Raw genomic sequence first — 17,774 nt, 5'->3', positions numbered from 1 at the left:
GTGGAAAAACTTTGAGGGAAGAAAGTCCTACCTGAACATAAAGGAGATAAAACGCTATTATATTTTGAACATTAAACATTAATGTATCTTCATTCGTATCACAGGCTGTAGAGACCAAGATATTTCAGGTTACATAAGAACAGACAAAATCAGCCTAAGGAAAAATTATGTAACACAAGGAAAGGAGACCAATGCCCCCACTTCCCTTGGAAATTTGGAGACATATCCTTCCTCGGGATTATGTTTGGAGCCTGTAAAATATACCAGCGGCACTGGCCCACTGGCCCTTATATTCAAGCAGACTGCCTTTGACCCCCATCTCCACTGACCAGCCAGCCTTTCTGGGCTCCAAATTTGATCTCAAAATTTGCCTTGGTAGTTCCTGATTCAGTGAACCAATTGAACACTAGCACCTTCTGACTTAATTCTTGCATCTTCTTTCTGCACATCAATGAATCCAACTGAGGCAAAAAAAAAACTTTCTGTGTTCTGCCATGGCTATAACATAGACATTTCTCAACTGGGCTGTTGATCAGTATCATCTATGGAGTTTATTTAAAAATCAGAAGGGTCCATTTCTACCCCAAAATAGAAATCTCCAGGAGTGAAGCTTGAACATCTGTATTATTTACAAACACCAAGGATAATTCCAAAGTACAGCAAGAACTGGGAACCACAGATTCAGGTGAGTAAATCTCCTTTTCCCTCCTGCCTTTCTCCCAGTCTCTTTCTAGTCTCTTCAACCTCCAGTCTTCTAGTCCTTCAATGGCTCCTCTAATACTTGCCAGATAAAGTGCAAACTTTTCCAAAGCCCTTTTCATTCTGATCATGACTACATTTTCTAGCCTTATCCCCCTTTCTACTCTTTCCCTCTCTCATACCTACCTCTCTGTTCAACCTAACCTCTGAAACCATAAAAAAAAAAAATCACTCATTCCCTAAAATGCTGTTATTTCACGCCTCAGAATTGCCCACGCATTTCATTCTTTCTGGAGCATCTCACATCCTCTTCTCTGTTTTAAGATCCACACAAATATCACCTCCTCTGACATCTTCCAAGATAGCCCATGTATTTAAATAAGCCATTTCCTTCATTACATAGTATCTTTATTTTAGCAGGTATTATATAATATGTTACCTCTGCACTTGACTGTCCACACCCTCTAAACACTGGTCTTGGCAGGAAGGACAGTGCTTTATCTCTTTAAGTTCAATCAATGTGTTTGGAATATAAGACACACAAAATTATGAAAGAAAAGGGTAATCTTTATTACAGTGTCTTTTAAGATGGCATATTTAAAATGTTCTGATTGGCTCTTGATCAATTTTAACTTTAGACCCCTAACTCAGATCCCATGGCCCAATTTGAAATAGGTTAACAGAAGTATTAAAGTTTTAAGTGAATGGTGACAAAAGAAAAGTTTATAACAAAGCCCTTGATTTAGGTAAATCAGATAAATTCCATAATAGAATTCAGGGCAAACCCTAATGCTAGTTAAAAACTAGAATCCTAATTTAAGGCAGCCAATTCATTGAGCTGCTAATAAGATTTTGTTTATGAGAAAGTGCCTGGGGCTTTTTAAAGGGGTTCTTCAACTAGAAAAAGGGAAGTAACATCAAAAAATCCCCCAAAAAAAAAAATCAAGAAGGAAAAATTCCCATGAAACCAATACTACTTAGTCATGAGAAAGTGTTATCAATATGGACCTGAATGTTGTCTATAATAGCAGTGCTCTAGAACACCAACCTATTACAATTGCAAAACCTAGATAAACCATTCTCTAATCACAGGTCAAGAAGTAGACTTTCCATGACGTATCAATAATGAAAAATAACTATATCCTCACATCTTGTACCATCTACCACAGTGCCTAGCAAATTAGAAAGGTTCAGTAACTTTGAAAAAAGAAATAAGCCTTTACCTATCACGGGGACTCAGCCAAGGAATCTCGATGGAAAGGGACTTGCCCACCAACTCACAATAAAAATAAGCTCTAAGGTGTTCTTTCAATGGTGGTTTCCACTGCAATGTGCCACCAAAACCACAGTATTGAAGTCCAAAGTATTTTTGTCTGAATGTAAATTTCTCTGCGTATAGTTTCCCTTAGAGAAAATGAAACCTGCCTCTCTTCAGAAGTTACTCAATGCTTATGAGGACAGACAGATTGATGTTAAATACATTTGACACAGGCTTGACGCCCACAGTGCAGCAAAACACTAATGGAAAGATGCAATGGAATCCTGAGGGTGTGACTAAGACATATGTAATCAACTATCACAGGACTGGAATGATAAAGTACCATATTTCCTACGTATCTGGTAGACCTCCCTGAGGTATATTCTGGGTTCTCAACATTATAATGTACGTTGCAGAAAAAGATGAAAAGTAGATTAAGTCATATCCAAGAATCCTGAGAAGGAATATTGCTTAGAATAAAATATACAAGTAATAAGATAAATCTAAGAGAAAATACAGAAAGAAATGTGTAGTCTGATGGAGGAAAATATATATAAAGCACCAAAAAGTAGTTCAAACAGAATGTCTCAGAGTGCTTAAAGTGAAAGAGAAATAATAATAGTTCTGATATGACAAAACTGAATGAAAAGCAGAGTAATAATAATAATAATGGCTAACATTTATTGACTGCTTACTCTATTCCGAACACTAAGCATTTTATATGCATCATTACATTGAATCTTCCCAAGAATCCCGGTTTCACAGATGAAGAAATTGAATCTTAAGAGAGCATAAATAACTTGACAGGTCATACAGCTAATCACTGGTAGAACCAGAACTCTAATCCAAGATCCTTATACTCCTAACCACTATGCTATCTTGTCTTAATAAACTAAGTTAAAAGAAGTTTGGAAAGGCAACCTGGATTAAGTTTCCTATGCAATACCCTTAAATCACTTAAAAGAGAAAAAAAATCCAAAATGTAGATATGCTAAATATTCTGTTAGCAGTTTGAAGCCTGGGAGTCAAAACATGGCCTCATAAGAGGAGGGGTCAGAATTAGAAGTTGGCTCATTGATTTAAAAAAAAAAAAAGAAAAGAAAAAAAGACTTGAGCACACAATTACAAAGCGCTGAGGCTGGGCACAGTGGCTCATGCTTGTAGTCCCAGCACTTTGGGAGACTGAGGAAAGCGGACCGCTTGAACCCAGGATTTTGAGACCATGCTGGGCAACATGACAAAACCGCATCTTTACAAAAAAATACAAACAGCCAGGCATGGTAGCATGGGCCTGTGGTTCTAGCTACTCAGGAGGCTGAGGTAGGAGAATGGCTGAACCCAGGAGGTCGAGGCTGCAGTGAGCCATACACACCACTGCACTGCAGCCAGGCTGACAGAGCAAGACCCTGCCTCGTAAATAAATAAAAATAAAAATAAATTTTTAAAAGCCTATGTATATTCTTCCCCCCTAAAAAAAAATCAGATAGAATTGATTTGACTTGAAATGCTACAAAATAGGAAAAACAATTAAATCCAACTACTGCTAATATAGTTAATAGACTGGTATTTAGGGGATATCAAGAAATAAATTCAGGAAGTATTAAAGCCAGGGGTTATTAGAACTGCTAATACCCCTGAATTTCTTCGTTAGTTCTGGTCCAAAATGGTACCATAAATTAGATTCTGTGTTGATTATAAACAATAACCTGCTAAATCATAATGCTCCTTTGCTTAGAGTGGAATTTGGAATTGTTGAAATGATCTCAACTACAGATTTGTTTAGGTTCCTACAAATAGTACTAGAAGAAAACTAGATGAAACAACTGGGTTTCTTTGCAAGAGAAACAACTGGAAAACCTGGCTTGGACAAAAGTAGCCCCAGAGAGGAAGGAGGGTCTACGAAACACAGTTATAATGGTGTAATCAGAATACAGCTATGAGGATGAATGAATTGCCAACATTTCCTTAGAGAAGACAAACTTATTTTCCTAAGCAATAATTTTCTACATTAGGGTGTACAAAACTAAGGTCTTTTAGTCTTTGTATCCCTCTACTCAAGACTGGAAGGAGCAGTCAACTGGCCCAGCTGGCATCACTAGTTTTCCTCTTGAGGACCAGTCCCACCTGATTACATCTGATATGGAAAAAGAAATTCTCAAAAGATGAGTTTGGAAGGGGAAATGGATGCTGTACAGAAAACAACAGCATCCTCGAAACCGCCAACACTTGGATGGAGGAGCATTTCTGCCTCTTTCTATGAGAAATTACATCTACAAAGACACTGAATGTTCTGTTAGTGGACTAAGAGCAATGACATAAGCCCCATAATGAATACTATATTTGACCAGAAGTAGAAGATCAAGGACATCCAGTATGGATCCTAGGTGCAATCCTTTAATATAATCCTATGGAATAACATATAAAAAGCCAAAATGGACTTCCAGAGGTCAAATAACCAAGACAAGAAAATGGAAAAATGAATCCCCATAATTTAAAAAAAAGCCAGTCATCTCACTTGGAAAGCTAATGAGTTATTATCAAAGGTTTGTCCCTCATTTGTGGGAATAAATTGGTCCATCTTAATTGATTAGAAATAAAACAGACACCTGATGAGATTATCCAGATCCACAGAGTCAGAAAATTTCTGAAAAACAGAGACAGGATATGAATTATTTAAGAGTTCTAAAGAGACTCAGGCTTTTCAAACCTTTTTATGATATCAGGTGACACATCAATTACTGATTTGGGGATAATTTTATTACAAGATCATGATATTGTAAAACATTCTGTAACATACCCCAGTTGAGAATGATTGCCAAGGGAAATAAATGTATTTGTCTTCTTTAAAAAAGAAATAAAGTTTGGCAATTATTTGAGCCATAACATCATTGTTTAGGAGAGCACCCTGAGGACTGATCATTAAGCCTTAACACTTAGATAAAAAGCACCACTGAGGAGCAGACATGGCTATAGAAGATTTCAGGACTTCTAAATAAATATTCGACATGTTCCTCATTGGTGAAAATTCTTTAGAGGGCTCCTCATAAAAAATAGAGCCTCTTAATGCATCTCAAGAGTCTATCCTAATAGGACATTATACTCATAATTTTTTCTGGAATTAAAATAGTTTCACTTTTTAAAAAATAGAAGAAATTTTGTAAATTTTACATTTTTTAAAAAAGAAAACAAAAAAAGAGCTGAGAAGATCTCTGAAAAAAAAATCGTCCGTGTATATTCTTCCCTCCCTAAAAAAAAAAAAAAAGCAAATAGAACTGATTTGACTTGAAATGCTACAAAATAGGAAAAATAATTAAATCCAATTACTGCTAACACAGTTAATAGACTGGTATTTAGGAGACATCAAGACATAAGTTTGGGAAATATTAAAGCCAAAATTCCTTAGAACTTCCAGTACCCCTGAGCTTCTTCATTTGTTCTGGTCCAAATGTTTGAGCCATAACATCATTGTTTAAGAGAGTACCCTAGGGATTGATCATTAAGCCTTAACACTTGGATAAAAACTACCACTGAGGAGCAGAGGTGGCCAAAGAAGATGTTCCTGCCCACACTGGAAACTTGAGACATCCAGGTATCTCGGTCCCGGTATGTTCCCTGGTCTCAGTGGCGGGAGGCAGACACATACAGGGGAACCGGCACACTATGGCAGTACAAAGACCAGATTCAGTCATCATAAAACAAGAGGAAACCTCTCTTCAGGCTCTAAGAAGACCCAAGATAAGTAGTAAGACCAATATTTCTAAAATAAAGATAAGGTTTATTTGCCATAAAAATCGGACTGAAGTACCAATGTCCTCCAAGCACTAGACAATAGCAAACAGCCATGGAAGCATCAGCTGAGAAAATGTATCTGAACACACCCCCGAAGTCTTCCAACAAAGACCAGACACCACTTGGCCTTGTGATCTCAGACCACCCAACACCACCATCCAACTTCCTCATTCAAATTCTGGAAATTCAAATTTAACCAGGCTCTTCCCTAATACTCCCAGGACAAACTGCCTCACCTTGAACATTGATAGCATCTGTCCATCCAAAATTCTTAGCTTGGCGAAAAATACTTCTTATGAACACATCTTTACTTCCTCTCTGGTCTCCCATGCTACTATCCTCTCCCCCACCCAACTCCTACCCTTATTGCATCTAAGCTTCTGTCTCACAGAATGACCTGTAGAACTACAAGCACTCTATGACATTTCTCGCCTTGGGACCTTGGCACATTTGTTCTCTCTGCCTGAAATGTCCTTTCTACTGTTTGCGCTCCTGTTTCTCTGGCTCTTTCAGTATTCAAATTCAAGCCATCTGTCTTTCAGCATTCAACTTCACGTGATTTCTCTTGGATGTTTCCTTAAACATTCCCCACTATTGAGTTAGGTACTCCCCTGTTAATTTTCCCTAGCCCTCTTGCAATTAAAGCATATATTTACTTGTCTATGTTTCCACAGACTGGATTTTTATATGAATAAATCCAGGGACCACAAAGGCAGAACCACAAAAAGAAGGTAAATCAATCAATATTTGTTGAATAAATAAAAGATTCCCCCCTTCTATACTCAGCATACTACCAGGCACATAGTGAACTTCCAATACATAATTGCGAAATGGATCAAAATTATTTGTTAGATGGATGAATAGATTGACAGATAACAAGTAAGTGCTACATACCAGGAATCTTGAATTTCAGTATTCTACTTTCTAACCTCAAACACCTATCCTTCTAGCTCCCTCAGACCCTCATTTTCTGGTCCTTGACCTGACCTCATAAAGATGTCCAGTCTCTTGATATTTCCATAGACACCAAGTCTTTAAATGCCTTCATGCCTTCCCTCCCTACTCAATCTGTATCCACATTTTTAAAGCCATAAACTTTTAACTCATACCTTCATTTTTTAAAAAAAAAAAAATCTAATCCTCCACAAATGTCTGCTGTCACAAATATTCTGCTGTCATTAAGAACACCACATCAGGATAATGTCATACCACCATGCGGATCAAGATGTCTAAAAATTCATGGTCTCCAACTTCAGCTAGAACTTGGTGATGCTGGCCAGTCCCTTTACTTGGAGTCAACTCCCTCATCCATTCCTCCCCACTCTCCACATTATCTTTACTTTCCCAGTTCAATTTTCCACCCTCATGCTCCATTGATGGCAGATATCCTTGCCTTCGACTGCATCCGACAGAGGAAAGAAGGTGTATTAGTTTGTTCTCACACTGCTAATAAAGACATACCCGAGACTGGGTAATTTATAAAGAAAAGAGATTTAAAAGAGACTCACAGTTTTGCATGGCTGGGTAGGCCTTGGGAAACTTACAATCATGGCAGAAGAGGAAGCAAACACATGCTTCTTCACATGTCAGCAGGAGAGAGAAGAATGAGTGCCCAGTAAAGGGGCAAGCCTTTTATTAAACTATCAGATCTCGTGAGAACTAACTCATTTTCATGAGAACAGGATGGAGGAAACCTCCCCCATGATTCAATTATCTCCACCTGGTCCCTCCCACAACACATAGGGATTATGGGAACTACAATTTAAGATGAGATTTGGGTAGGGACACAGTCAAAGCATATCAAAAGGCATCAACTCAACTCCCTGCCTTCACACCAACACACTTTTCTTATCTACATCTGTCTGTTCCTCCTTCCCTTCTGTATCAAAAGATGAGGTGTCTGCCCTGCAGCCCACCCATCATTGAAGATGAATCCCTTTATCTGTGCTTTCAAAATAATCCTCTATAGGCCTTGACTCTGTGTATTAACCTTTCCCTCTTATTATCTTCAATTTCTCTTTGTTCTGGCACTTCATTTTTAGCATACTATTATGCTAAATTTTCTCATTAAACCCCTTTAGCTCCATATCCCCCTCCTAGCTTTGACCTACTTTTTTCCTTCTCTTATCAGCCAAGACATAGCATTATTCTGTACATCTTCATACATCATTCACTCAGCCAATGCCAGCATACTAAGGGTCTGACTCTACCAAAAAAAATTTTTTTTAATATTCTGGCATGGTGGCATGTCTGTAGTCCCACCCACCAGAAGGCTGAGGTGGTAGGACCATTTAAACCCAGGAGTTCAAAGCTGCAGTGATCTAGGACTGCGCCACTGCATTCCAGCCTAGTTGACAGAGTGAGACCCTGTCTCAAAAAATAAACACATAAAATCAACATATAATGAATTAGCAAGAAGGCAGAAGAATTTCCAGGCCAGAGTGAGACCTGATTAAAAATATCAACAAGGGGATTGGTCCATAAATTAGCAGTATCTATCTAAGAGAGAAGGTACCTCAGCCAATGGACTTTAAGAATTTTAATTCCATTGTAAAGAATACATTAAGCTGGTAAAGTGTCACTCCAATTCTATAATTTCCCTCATTTTGAGTCCTTCTGATTTTATTTGTCTTCTCATGTAGATTGCATGAAGTTCTGATAAAAAGAGAATCTCTCATTTCAGAATTCAGAACTGGAGGTACGAATTAGTTCCCCTGGTCAGGATGAATTATATATAGTGAATCTGAAAGTTCATAATTAAATGTTAAGGGCAACACATTATTTTTAATAAAGGAAATGAATCATTCATTTTAACAGAAATTTTATGTCAGGATTAAAAGAAGAAATGAAATACTGTTACCATCAAAAGTTCCCATGAAGATGTAGAAGTTGCATCTTTCTCAAATATTAAAAGAGCTTTCTGCATTAAGTAAATTGCTTTGGATAATGTATTCTTCTTTATTTTATTCATTATATTTAATTCTATAAAAACAAACATTTTACCAAAAAGGTGAGATTAAAAACTATCTTCCAAATTTTTTGGAAACACCAGTTATCCCAATTTTAATTACCTGTAAAACAATCAGTGCTTCCAGATTGTTTTAACTTTTCCGGACCCTTGGTAGAAATATCTTTGCTAACAGTTGGAGTCTGCAAAACTGAAGAAGAAGACGACTGTCATAACAATTAAGTATGTATCCAAGACAGGAAATATTTTTTAAATACTAAGGAGTAACTATTCATAAAGCTACTGCTTCCTCTGTCATGTCATTTTTTTCATTAATAGATAAAAATTCATATAAATCTACTTTAACGCAGTTTTATCAAATCCTCTTTTATTTGCCACTGTATACCTCAGGACAGAAGAAATTCCAAATTATAAAAATATTTGATTTTCTATCTCATCTTGAATAAAGTCATCCTGAGGATTGATAGAATCCAACCTACTTCTGTTGACTTTACCTTTTCACAGAAGTACAGATGGCAAGTCCTGATACCAATACCAATAAGCTGTCAAACTCTGTCCTCAACACCCCTTCTAGAAAAACTGTTTCATCCAAGGTCCCTTTAAGAGCTCTGGGTACCACACGAAGACCTCCACTCTCTTCCAGCTGTGGCTGATGAAATCAGAGCCTCTCTCAAGATTTTGAACTAAAACATGAACTTGCCAGTTGTTGATACTGGTATACAATTGGGACTGACCATCATGGTGGTTCAGTAAAGACAGGAATGTGGATGAGGGGAAAAAAGGATACAACTATATACAACTATACTAGCCCAGGGAGATGGAAACTGTAGCACTGATTCTTGATTTTCAGGTCTGGTCCTTAAGAGACCTGGTAATATTTTGGTCCTTGGAGATATGCGAGGGTAGCTATAGTAACCTTACAATAAACCCCTTTTACTGAGTTTTAATTATTTGTGCTAATGCACATGAGCCACCATGTGATGGTAATTGATTCATGAAAAGATGTTAACATACACCATTGAAGAATAGAAGGCATCTGCAGTGGCAAAGGGTAAGGAAACATCTGCATGGAGATAGCAATGCAGAGCAGAAAATAGTGCATCATTCTCTCAATACCAAGGATATTATAAATGCTAATTAAGCTTTCCTGATTATAATCGTTGGAGATAAGGATGAGACTGCAAAAAAATTCTGAATGCCAGATACAGATGCATCATATTTATGTCATGGACATCAACAGGCAACCGTTATTGAATAAGAATGCTAATGTAGGGAACATCAGTCTGGCAACAGCATGCTAAAGAAAGACAAGGTAGGGGAACAAAGTGATCAGCTGTGCTAGGATGGCAATTCAATAAAGCCAAGAAAAAAATCAAGGAAACCCAGAGATATTGCAAGGAAATAATAACTAATTCCATTTACATTTGAACTCAAGTCTTGCATCAATATCTTTAAGTGGTCTATGATCAAAACTCATTTGGTCTTCAAAGATTTATGGATGACAATTAGAGGATGAGGTATTAGGAACTCCATGAGTTAAAAAAAAACTCTAATCCTCCACTAAAGGAAATAATACAGTTACTATGTGAGAATCATGGGCTAGTTTCTTAAAACCTGACACAAAAATTCTATTTACATTTTGAAACATATTTCTGAACCAAATATTTTCAGCCCAAAACATGTTCAAGGTTATTATGCTAAGTAATTCATTTATGTATTAGAAAAAAGTTTATCAAATTTTCAATTTATACATGATGACACAGAGATATTTTAATTATTACTTGCTTCCCTCTACACCCAGCAGGTCATAGGAGAAGTAGTTTTTGAAACTATGTAAATGTTTAAAATAAAATGTAAAAAGATGAAGAGTATAAAAAAATAAAAGGATGGGGAAAAAAGGAAATTTTATATAAACAGAATACAGGCAGGGCATAGTGGCTCACACCTGTAATCCCAGCACTTTGGGAAGCCAAGGTGGGCAGATCGTTTGAGGTCAGGAGTTCTGAGACCAGCCTGGCCAACATGGCAAAACCCCATCTCTACTAAAAAAAATACAAAAATTAGCCAGGTGTGGTGGCACATGCCTGTAGTCCCAGCTACTTGAGAGGCTGAGGCAGGAGAATCACTTGAACCTCGGAGGCAGAGGTTCCAGTGAGCTGAGATAACGTCACTGCACTCCAGCCTAGGTGACAGAGGGAGACTGTCTCAAAAAAAAAAAAAAAGAATGCAAATACAAAAAAAGGGTCACAAGTATGTATCAAATTGAAAAAAAATTTAAAAATAGAATTCAAGTAAATTTGGACACAGTTCTCTGATGTATGACATTTTCTAGAGACAAAATGAACCACAAAGAAATCCTTAATTTACTTAGTAGGTTTTTAATAGTGGTATTGGTTTAATAATTTTGAAAGTAATTTGTTAATTTGCCAGGATAAAACAAACGAGTAATTACATTGATGTTGTTAGGAACCAGAACGCTCAATATGTGAGAAGGAAAATACAAAAATGGAGAAGGTGAGGAGAAACCCTTTAGTGTTAGGATTGGAGATATCTAACTTGTGGTCAGGTGCAGTGGCTCACACCTGTAATCCCAGCACTTTGGGAGGCCGAGGCAGGCAGATCACTTGAGGTCAGGAGTTCAAAACCAGCCCGGCCAACATGGTGAAACCCCATCTCCACTAAGAGTACAAAAATTAGCTGGGCATGTTGCCACATGCCTGTAGTCCCAGCTACTTGGGAAACTAAGACAGGAGAATTGCTTGAACCCAGGAGGCCGAGGTTGCAGTGAGCTGAGATCGCACCACTGGGTGATCGCACCACTCCAGCCTGGGTGACAGAGTAAGACTCCATCTTTGTGATTTAAATATATATACGTGTGTGTGTGTGTGTGTGTGTGTGTGTGTGTGTGTATTTCTTAGCTCTATCTACTAAAAGGAGCCATTGACATCTCAATAGCAATGAGCACTCTTAGCTTACAGATCTTGGTTTCTAAATACCATTTCCTACCAAAAGGTACCAAATATCATTGGAAAAATAGCTTATTCCAGATCTGGGGGTAGAGAAAGCAAAAGATAGGTCAAGAATATTTTGTTGCACAGAAAGCAAAAAAAATCTCAAAGAATAATGGGGGCTATATTAGTCTGTTTTCATGCTGCTGATAAAGACATACCTGAGACTGGGCAATTTATACAGAAAAAGGGGTTTAATGGACTTACAGTTCCATGTGGCTAATGAAGCCTCACAATCATGGTAGAAGGCAAAGAGGAACAAGTCACATCTCACATGGATGGCGGTAGGCAGAGAGAGAACTTGTGGAGGGGAACTCCTCTTATAAAACCATCAGATCTTGTGAGACTTATTCACTATCATGAGAACCGCATGGGAAAGACTTGCCCCCATTATTCAATTACCTCCAACCAGGTTGCTCCCACAACATGTGGGAATTCAAGATGAGATTTGGGTGGAGAAACAGCCAAACCAAATCAGGGACATATCAAAGGAACACAGGATCCAGTGTGAAGGACCTCCCTCCCACTGGCAAAATTTATGACTTTGAGCATCACAAAGAACAATGATGGCAAGTGACTTTAAAAGATTAGTAAAAAAGGAATCTGATCCATAGCGTTACTCAAAAAATTAAAAGAGGCAAAGCAGGGACAGCTCTTGTTTACAAAAGAGTGTTACCAAATAAATCTAGAAGGAATAATTCAATTAGAAAATCATCACGTACAACCACTGTAATAATTAATTCACGAAGGATCACCAATGGAGGGAGTAAGACCGTTGGGTGAAAGTCTGTTGGGGAACAGGATATTCATTCCTACATCACCAACAGCACCAATTACTTTTTCACTACAAAGGGGAGAGGGACATTGACAATGCAGAGATCTGGCAGACATCAGCTTAATAAAACGATAGCACTTTGCCTCACCAATAATAAAACAAATAGCTGATGCGTGCAATCTAATGTGATACAATGGAATATAAACAGCATCACCTGCATGATCATGAGGAAACTACTAGGAAAGATCAGATTGTGGAACATGTCTTCAAAAATATCAATGTAATGAAAGAAAAAAAAGAAGTTGGAGGAGTTATTCTAGATTGAAGAAGAAAATGACAGCCAAATGCAATAAGTGATTTTTGATTACTTCTTAGATCATTTTAAATAAAATCCATTTTCCCCAAAAAGGATATTTGGGAACAATTATGGCAATTTGAAAATTAGATGCATAATAGAGCATGTTCTCAGACATATGTGAGAGCTATAAATAATAGTTTACCTCATGGAGGTAGAGAGTCGAATGATGGTTAACAGAGGCTGGGAAGGGATTGGGGGTAGGGGGATAACCAGAGATTGGTTAATGAGTACAAACATATTGTTAGATAGAAGAAAGAAGTTCCAGTCCAGTGTTCAATAGGACAATAGGGTGGCTATAGTTAACAATAATTTATTATACATTTCAAAATAGCTAGAAGATTTGAGATGTTCTCAACACAAATAACTGATAAATGTTTGAGATGATGAATATCCTAATTACCCTGGGTTGAGTTTTGTACATTGTATGCACGTGTTAAAATATTGCATGTACCCCACAAATATGTACAATTATTATATACCAATTAAAAATGTAAAACTATAAAACATTTAGAAGAAAACATAAGAAAATCTTCATGATCTGGGGTTAGGTAAGGAGTTCTTAGACGAGACACCAAAATCACATTACATAAAAGTAAATAAATGATCAATTGGATGCTAAAAAATAATTGACTATATAATCAATAATATTATTATATCAGTGTTACCTTTCTTCAGAGTGATAATGGTATTATGGTTATTTGAGAGAATGTCCTCATTATTAGGTGACAAATGCTACAGTTTTCAGGGGTAAAATATATCATAATGTCTGCAACTTCTCAGCCTATGGATATGTGCATGTATATGTAAATATCTCTACACATACATAATATGATATTGATATAATAGGTATATACATCTACAGATGTATATACATAGATGTATAAATATACGTATTTATATGTGCATGTAAAGAGAAAGACAGTAAACGTGGCAAAATGGTCCTGATTGGTGGATTTAGGTGAAGGTTATGTGGATAGTCACTACACTATTCTTTCAACTTTCTGAAGGCTCAAAAATTGTTAAATAAAAAGTTGGAGGGAACAGTTACCACAGTTAACTTTTTAATTTTTAACTTTTATGGGTACATAGTAGGTGTATATATTTATGGGGTACATGAGATGTTTTGATACAGATATGCAATGCATAATAATCACATCATGGAAAATGGGGTATCCATCCCCTCAAGCATTTATCCTTTGTATTACAAACAATTCAAGTATACTCTTCTAGTTATTTTTAAATGTATAATTAAATTTTTTTTTGAGATGGAGCCTCGCCCTGTCACCCAGGCTGGAGTGCAGTGGCGTGATCCTGGCTCACTGCAACCTCCGCCTCCCAGGTTCAAGCTATTCTCCTGCCTCAGCCTCCCAAGTAGCTGGGATTACAGGCATGCACCACCACGCTCAGCTGATTTTTGTATTTTTAGTAGAGACTGGGTTTCACCATGTTGGCCAGGCTGATCTCAAACTCCTGACCTCAAGTGATCCACCCACCTCTGACTCCCAGAGTGCTGGGATTACCAGCATGAGCCACAGTGCCCAGCCTTACTTCGCTGATTGTATCCTTTGCTGTGCAGAAGCTTTTTAACTTGATATGATCCTATTTGTCCATTTTGCTTTGGTTGCCTGTTCTTAAGGGGTATTGCTCAAGAAATTTTTGCCCAGACCAATGTCCTGGAGATTTTCCCCAATGGTATCTTGGAGTAGTTTTATAGTTTGAGGTCTTAGATTTAAGTCTTTAATCTATTTTGATTTGATTTTTGTATATGGTGAGAGAGAGAGGGGTCTAGTTTCATTCTTTTGCATATGAATATCCAGTTTTCCCACCATCATTTATTGAAAAGACTGTCTTTTCTCCAGTGTATGTTTGTCAAAATGAGTTCACTGTAGGTGTGTGAATTTGTTTCTTGGTTCTCTATTTTGTTCTATTGGTCTATGCGACTGTTTTTATGCCAGTACCACGCTGCTTTGGTTACTATAGCTCTGTAGTATAATTTGAAGTCAGGTAATGTGATTCCTCCAGTAAAGTTGTATCCTGCAACTTTACTTAATTTGTTTATCAGTTCTAATCGTTTTTTGTGGAGTCTTTGGGGTTTTCCAAATATAAGATAGTTATCATCTGCAAACAAGGATTATCTGACTTTCCAGTGTGGATGCCCCTTCTTTCTTTCTCTTGTCTGATTGCTCTAGCTAGGACTTCCAGTACTATGTTGAATGTTAATTCTTTTGTCAACCTGGGAAAATTTTCAATTTTTAAATTACCTTTGAATATTTTATTTTATAAATACAAAAATATATTTATCATGTATGTATGTTTTAAATCACATTAATATCATGAACACATGTAAACCACCACCCAGCACCAGAACTGGAACATTAGCAGTAACTTACATCTACCTATATGCTTTTCCTTCCTACGCCATCTCCCTGCCACCTCCACAAAGGAACCACTGTCCTAAACTCAAGGTCATTCTTTTTAATTTTATAGATAGAGAGTGTCAATAAAATCTGGAAATGCAGATGAGTTATACATAATGTCTTCAAAGGACATATGTCTATGTTTCCAGACTTTATGGACTACCTGCGTACCTGATAACTACAGTTTTCCTTATATGATAAATTTATGTATATGCAGGTCACTTTTTAATATACAGTTTTATCAATTATTATGTTACTTATTATATATAATATATAATAAGCCTTAAGAATCCCAAGGTTTCATTTTTGAGCTTGATTTAAAACATCCTACTGAATGTAGTCTTTCATTTTATTTTTTTCTGACCCCATCCTCCCATCACACTGAATGTAGTCTTTTAAAACTTACTGTTTTAAAACAAAAATTATGTTTCTAGAATTCATCCACATTGGTCATTTTCATTGCCATGTGATATTCCCTTACATGAATATATCACAGTTTCTTTATCAATTCTCTATTAATGGACACTTGGGTTGTTTCCAGTTTTTTGCTATTATGAACACTGCTTCTACAAGCATCCTTCTATCTGTAGTTGGTGTACATGTTCAAGAAATTTTACAGGGTATGTACCTATGAGTGACATTGCTGGGTCATAATTTAGATTAATGTTTAACTTTACAAAATAATTATATTGTCCATAACTTCTTCCTTTTCTATGAAGTTCTCCTTGTTTCTTTTGCTTATTGTCTTATTATTTGTCTTATTACTGATGTTTTGGAATTTTTGTACATTGTTCATACTAATCGTTAGTAAATTGCCACTACACAAAGAGATGGCATGAGAAGGAAGATTCAATTGGTCATCGTTGCCTTTGAAGATAGAAGGTGGTCATGAGCCAAAGAGTGCAGGTAGCCTCTAGAAGCTGGAAAAGACAAGGAAACAAGTTCTCCCCTAGAACCTCCAGAAAGGAATACAGCTCGGTTGACACCTTGATTTTATTATTATTTAACTTTCGCTTTAAGTTCGGGGGTACATGTGCAGGTTTGTTGCATAGGTAAACTCATGTCATGGGAGTTTGTTATACAGATTATTTTGTTACCCAGGTATTAAGCCTAGTACCATTAGTTATTTTTCCAGACCTTCTCCCTCATCCCACCCTCCACCCTCAGAAAGGCCCCAGTGTCTATTGTTCCCCTCTATGTGTCCACGTGTTCTTATCATTTAGCTCTCGCTTATAAGTGACAACATGCAGTATTTGGTTTTCTATCCCTGCGTTAGTTTGCTAAGGATAATAGCCTCCAGCTCCATCCATGTTCCTGCAAAGGATATGATCTTGTTCCTTTTTATGGCTGCATAGTATTCTATAGTGTGTATTTACCACGTTTTCTTTATCCAGTCTACCATTGACGGGCATTTAGGTTAATTCCATGTCTTTGCTATTGTGAATAGTGCTGCAATGAACATACATGTGCATGTGACACCTTGATTTTGGCTCAGTGAGCTGCAGTTCAGGTTTCTGACTCCAGAACTGTAAGATAACATATTTGTGTGGTTTCAATGCACTCAAGTTTGTAGTAATTTGTTACAGCAATAATGGCAAACTAATACAATTGTGAAAAATGTATGGGGGATTTGGAAGGGAAAAGTAAAAGCATTTAATTTGAAAAAAAAAGAAAAGAAATATAAATTGCAAATATTTCTCCTAGGTGTGGTGTGGTTTTGGGGGTTTATTTATTTATTTATTTTTGCTTTCCTTATCTTTAAATTTTTTTAATGATGAGAATTTATTTATATTAATGCAGCCAAATGTATTAATGTATTCATTTTTTTCTTTTAGGATCAGCACTTTTTGAATCTTGTTTAAGAAGATCTTCCCTACTCCAAGCTTAGTAATATATTCTACCATATCTTCTTCTAAAAGTTTTTAAGATTTTTTTTTTACATTTAACTCTTTGGTGCATCCGGAAGATATTTTTGTGTATGGGAAGGTAAGAAATGTAATTTGGTTTTATCCATATGGATATCCAATTATCCAATGAATATGAGGTATTCTAGCACTTTGAAATAAATCTTGACTTATGTTAGAGTGAGATCCCCTACACTCACCTGATTTTTTTTCCTTCAGGAATGTCTTAGCTATTTATGTCTTCTACCTACATTTTGTAAAAAGATTGTAAAGGTCTACCCAAAAAAATTCTACTGGAATTTTTATTGAAATTGCATTGAGTCTATAGATCTATTTGAATAAAACTGAAATCAGAATAATCTTTCTGATTATTTGGTCTTCTTATCAATAAACACAATCTACCTTCATTTATATAGTTCTTTAACATTTTTCAGTAAAGTCTTATAATTTTTTGCATACTTGTAGCTCTTTGGTTAGATTGAAACCCTTGGTACCTTACAGGTTTTTTTGATATAAAAATGATATCTTTTTATTATATTTGCTAACTGCTGTTGTATAGAAATATAATTACATATTATATATTATATATTATTATTAT

At 36.5% G+C, this 17,774-nt stretch overlaps 1 protein-coding gene across 1 annotated transcript in view; it reads right to left on the bottom strand.

The window, feature by feature from the left end:
• Positions 1 to 17,774, bottom strand: part of CFAP54 (cilia and flagella associated protein 54) — a 397,088-nt gene that overhangs the window by 313,449 nt on the left and 65,865 nt on the right. Inside the window, exons 18-19 of the mRNA XM_034934266.2 lie at positions 8,818 to 8,904; positions 8,607 to 8,728 (exon numbers count right to left, since the gene is read on the bottom strand). Coding sequence (XP_034790157.2) covers positions 8,607 to 8,728; positions 8,818 to 8,904 — 209 coding nt within the window. The remainder of the gene's footprint in view (positions 1 to 8,606; positions 8,729 to 8,817; positions 8,905 to 17,774) is intronic.

Source organism: Pan paniscus, chromosome 10 (assembly GCF_029289425.2).
Source record: "Pan paniscus chromosome 10, NHGRI_mPanPan1-v2.0_pri, whole genome shotgun sequence".
Taxonomy (NCBI): Eukaryota; Metazoa; Chordata; class Mammalia; order Primates; family Hominidae; genus Pan; species Pan paniscus.
Note: the sequence above shows the minus strand (reverse complement) of the source record. Positions and strands in the feature narration are given on the sequence as shown.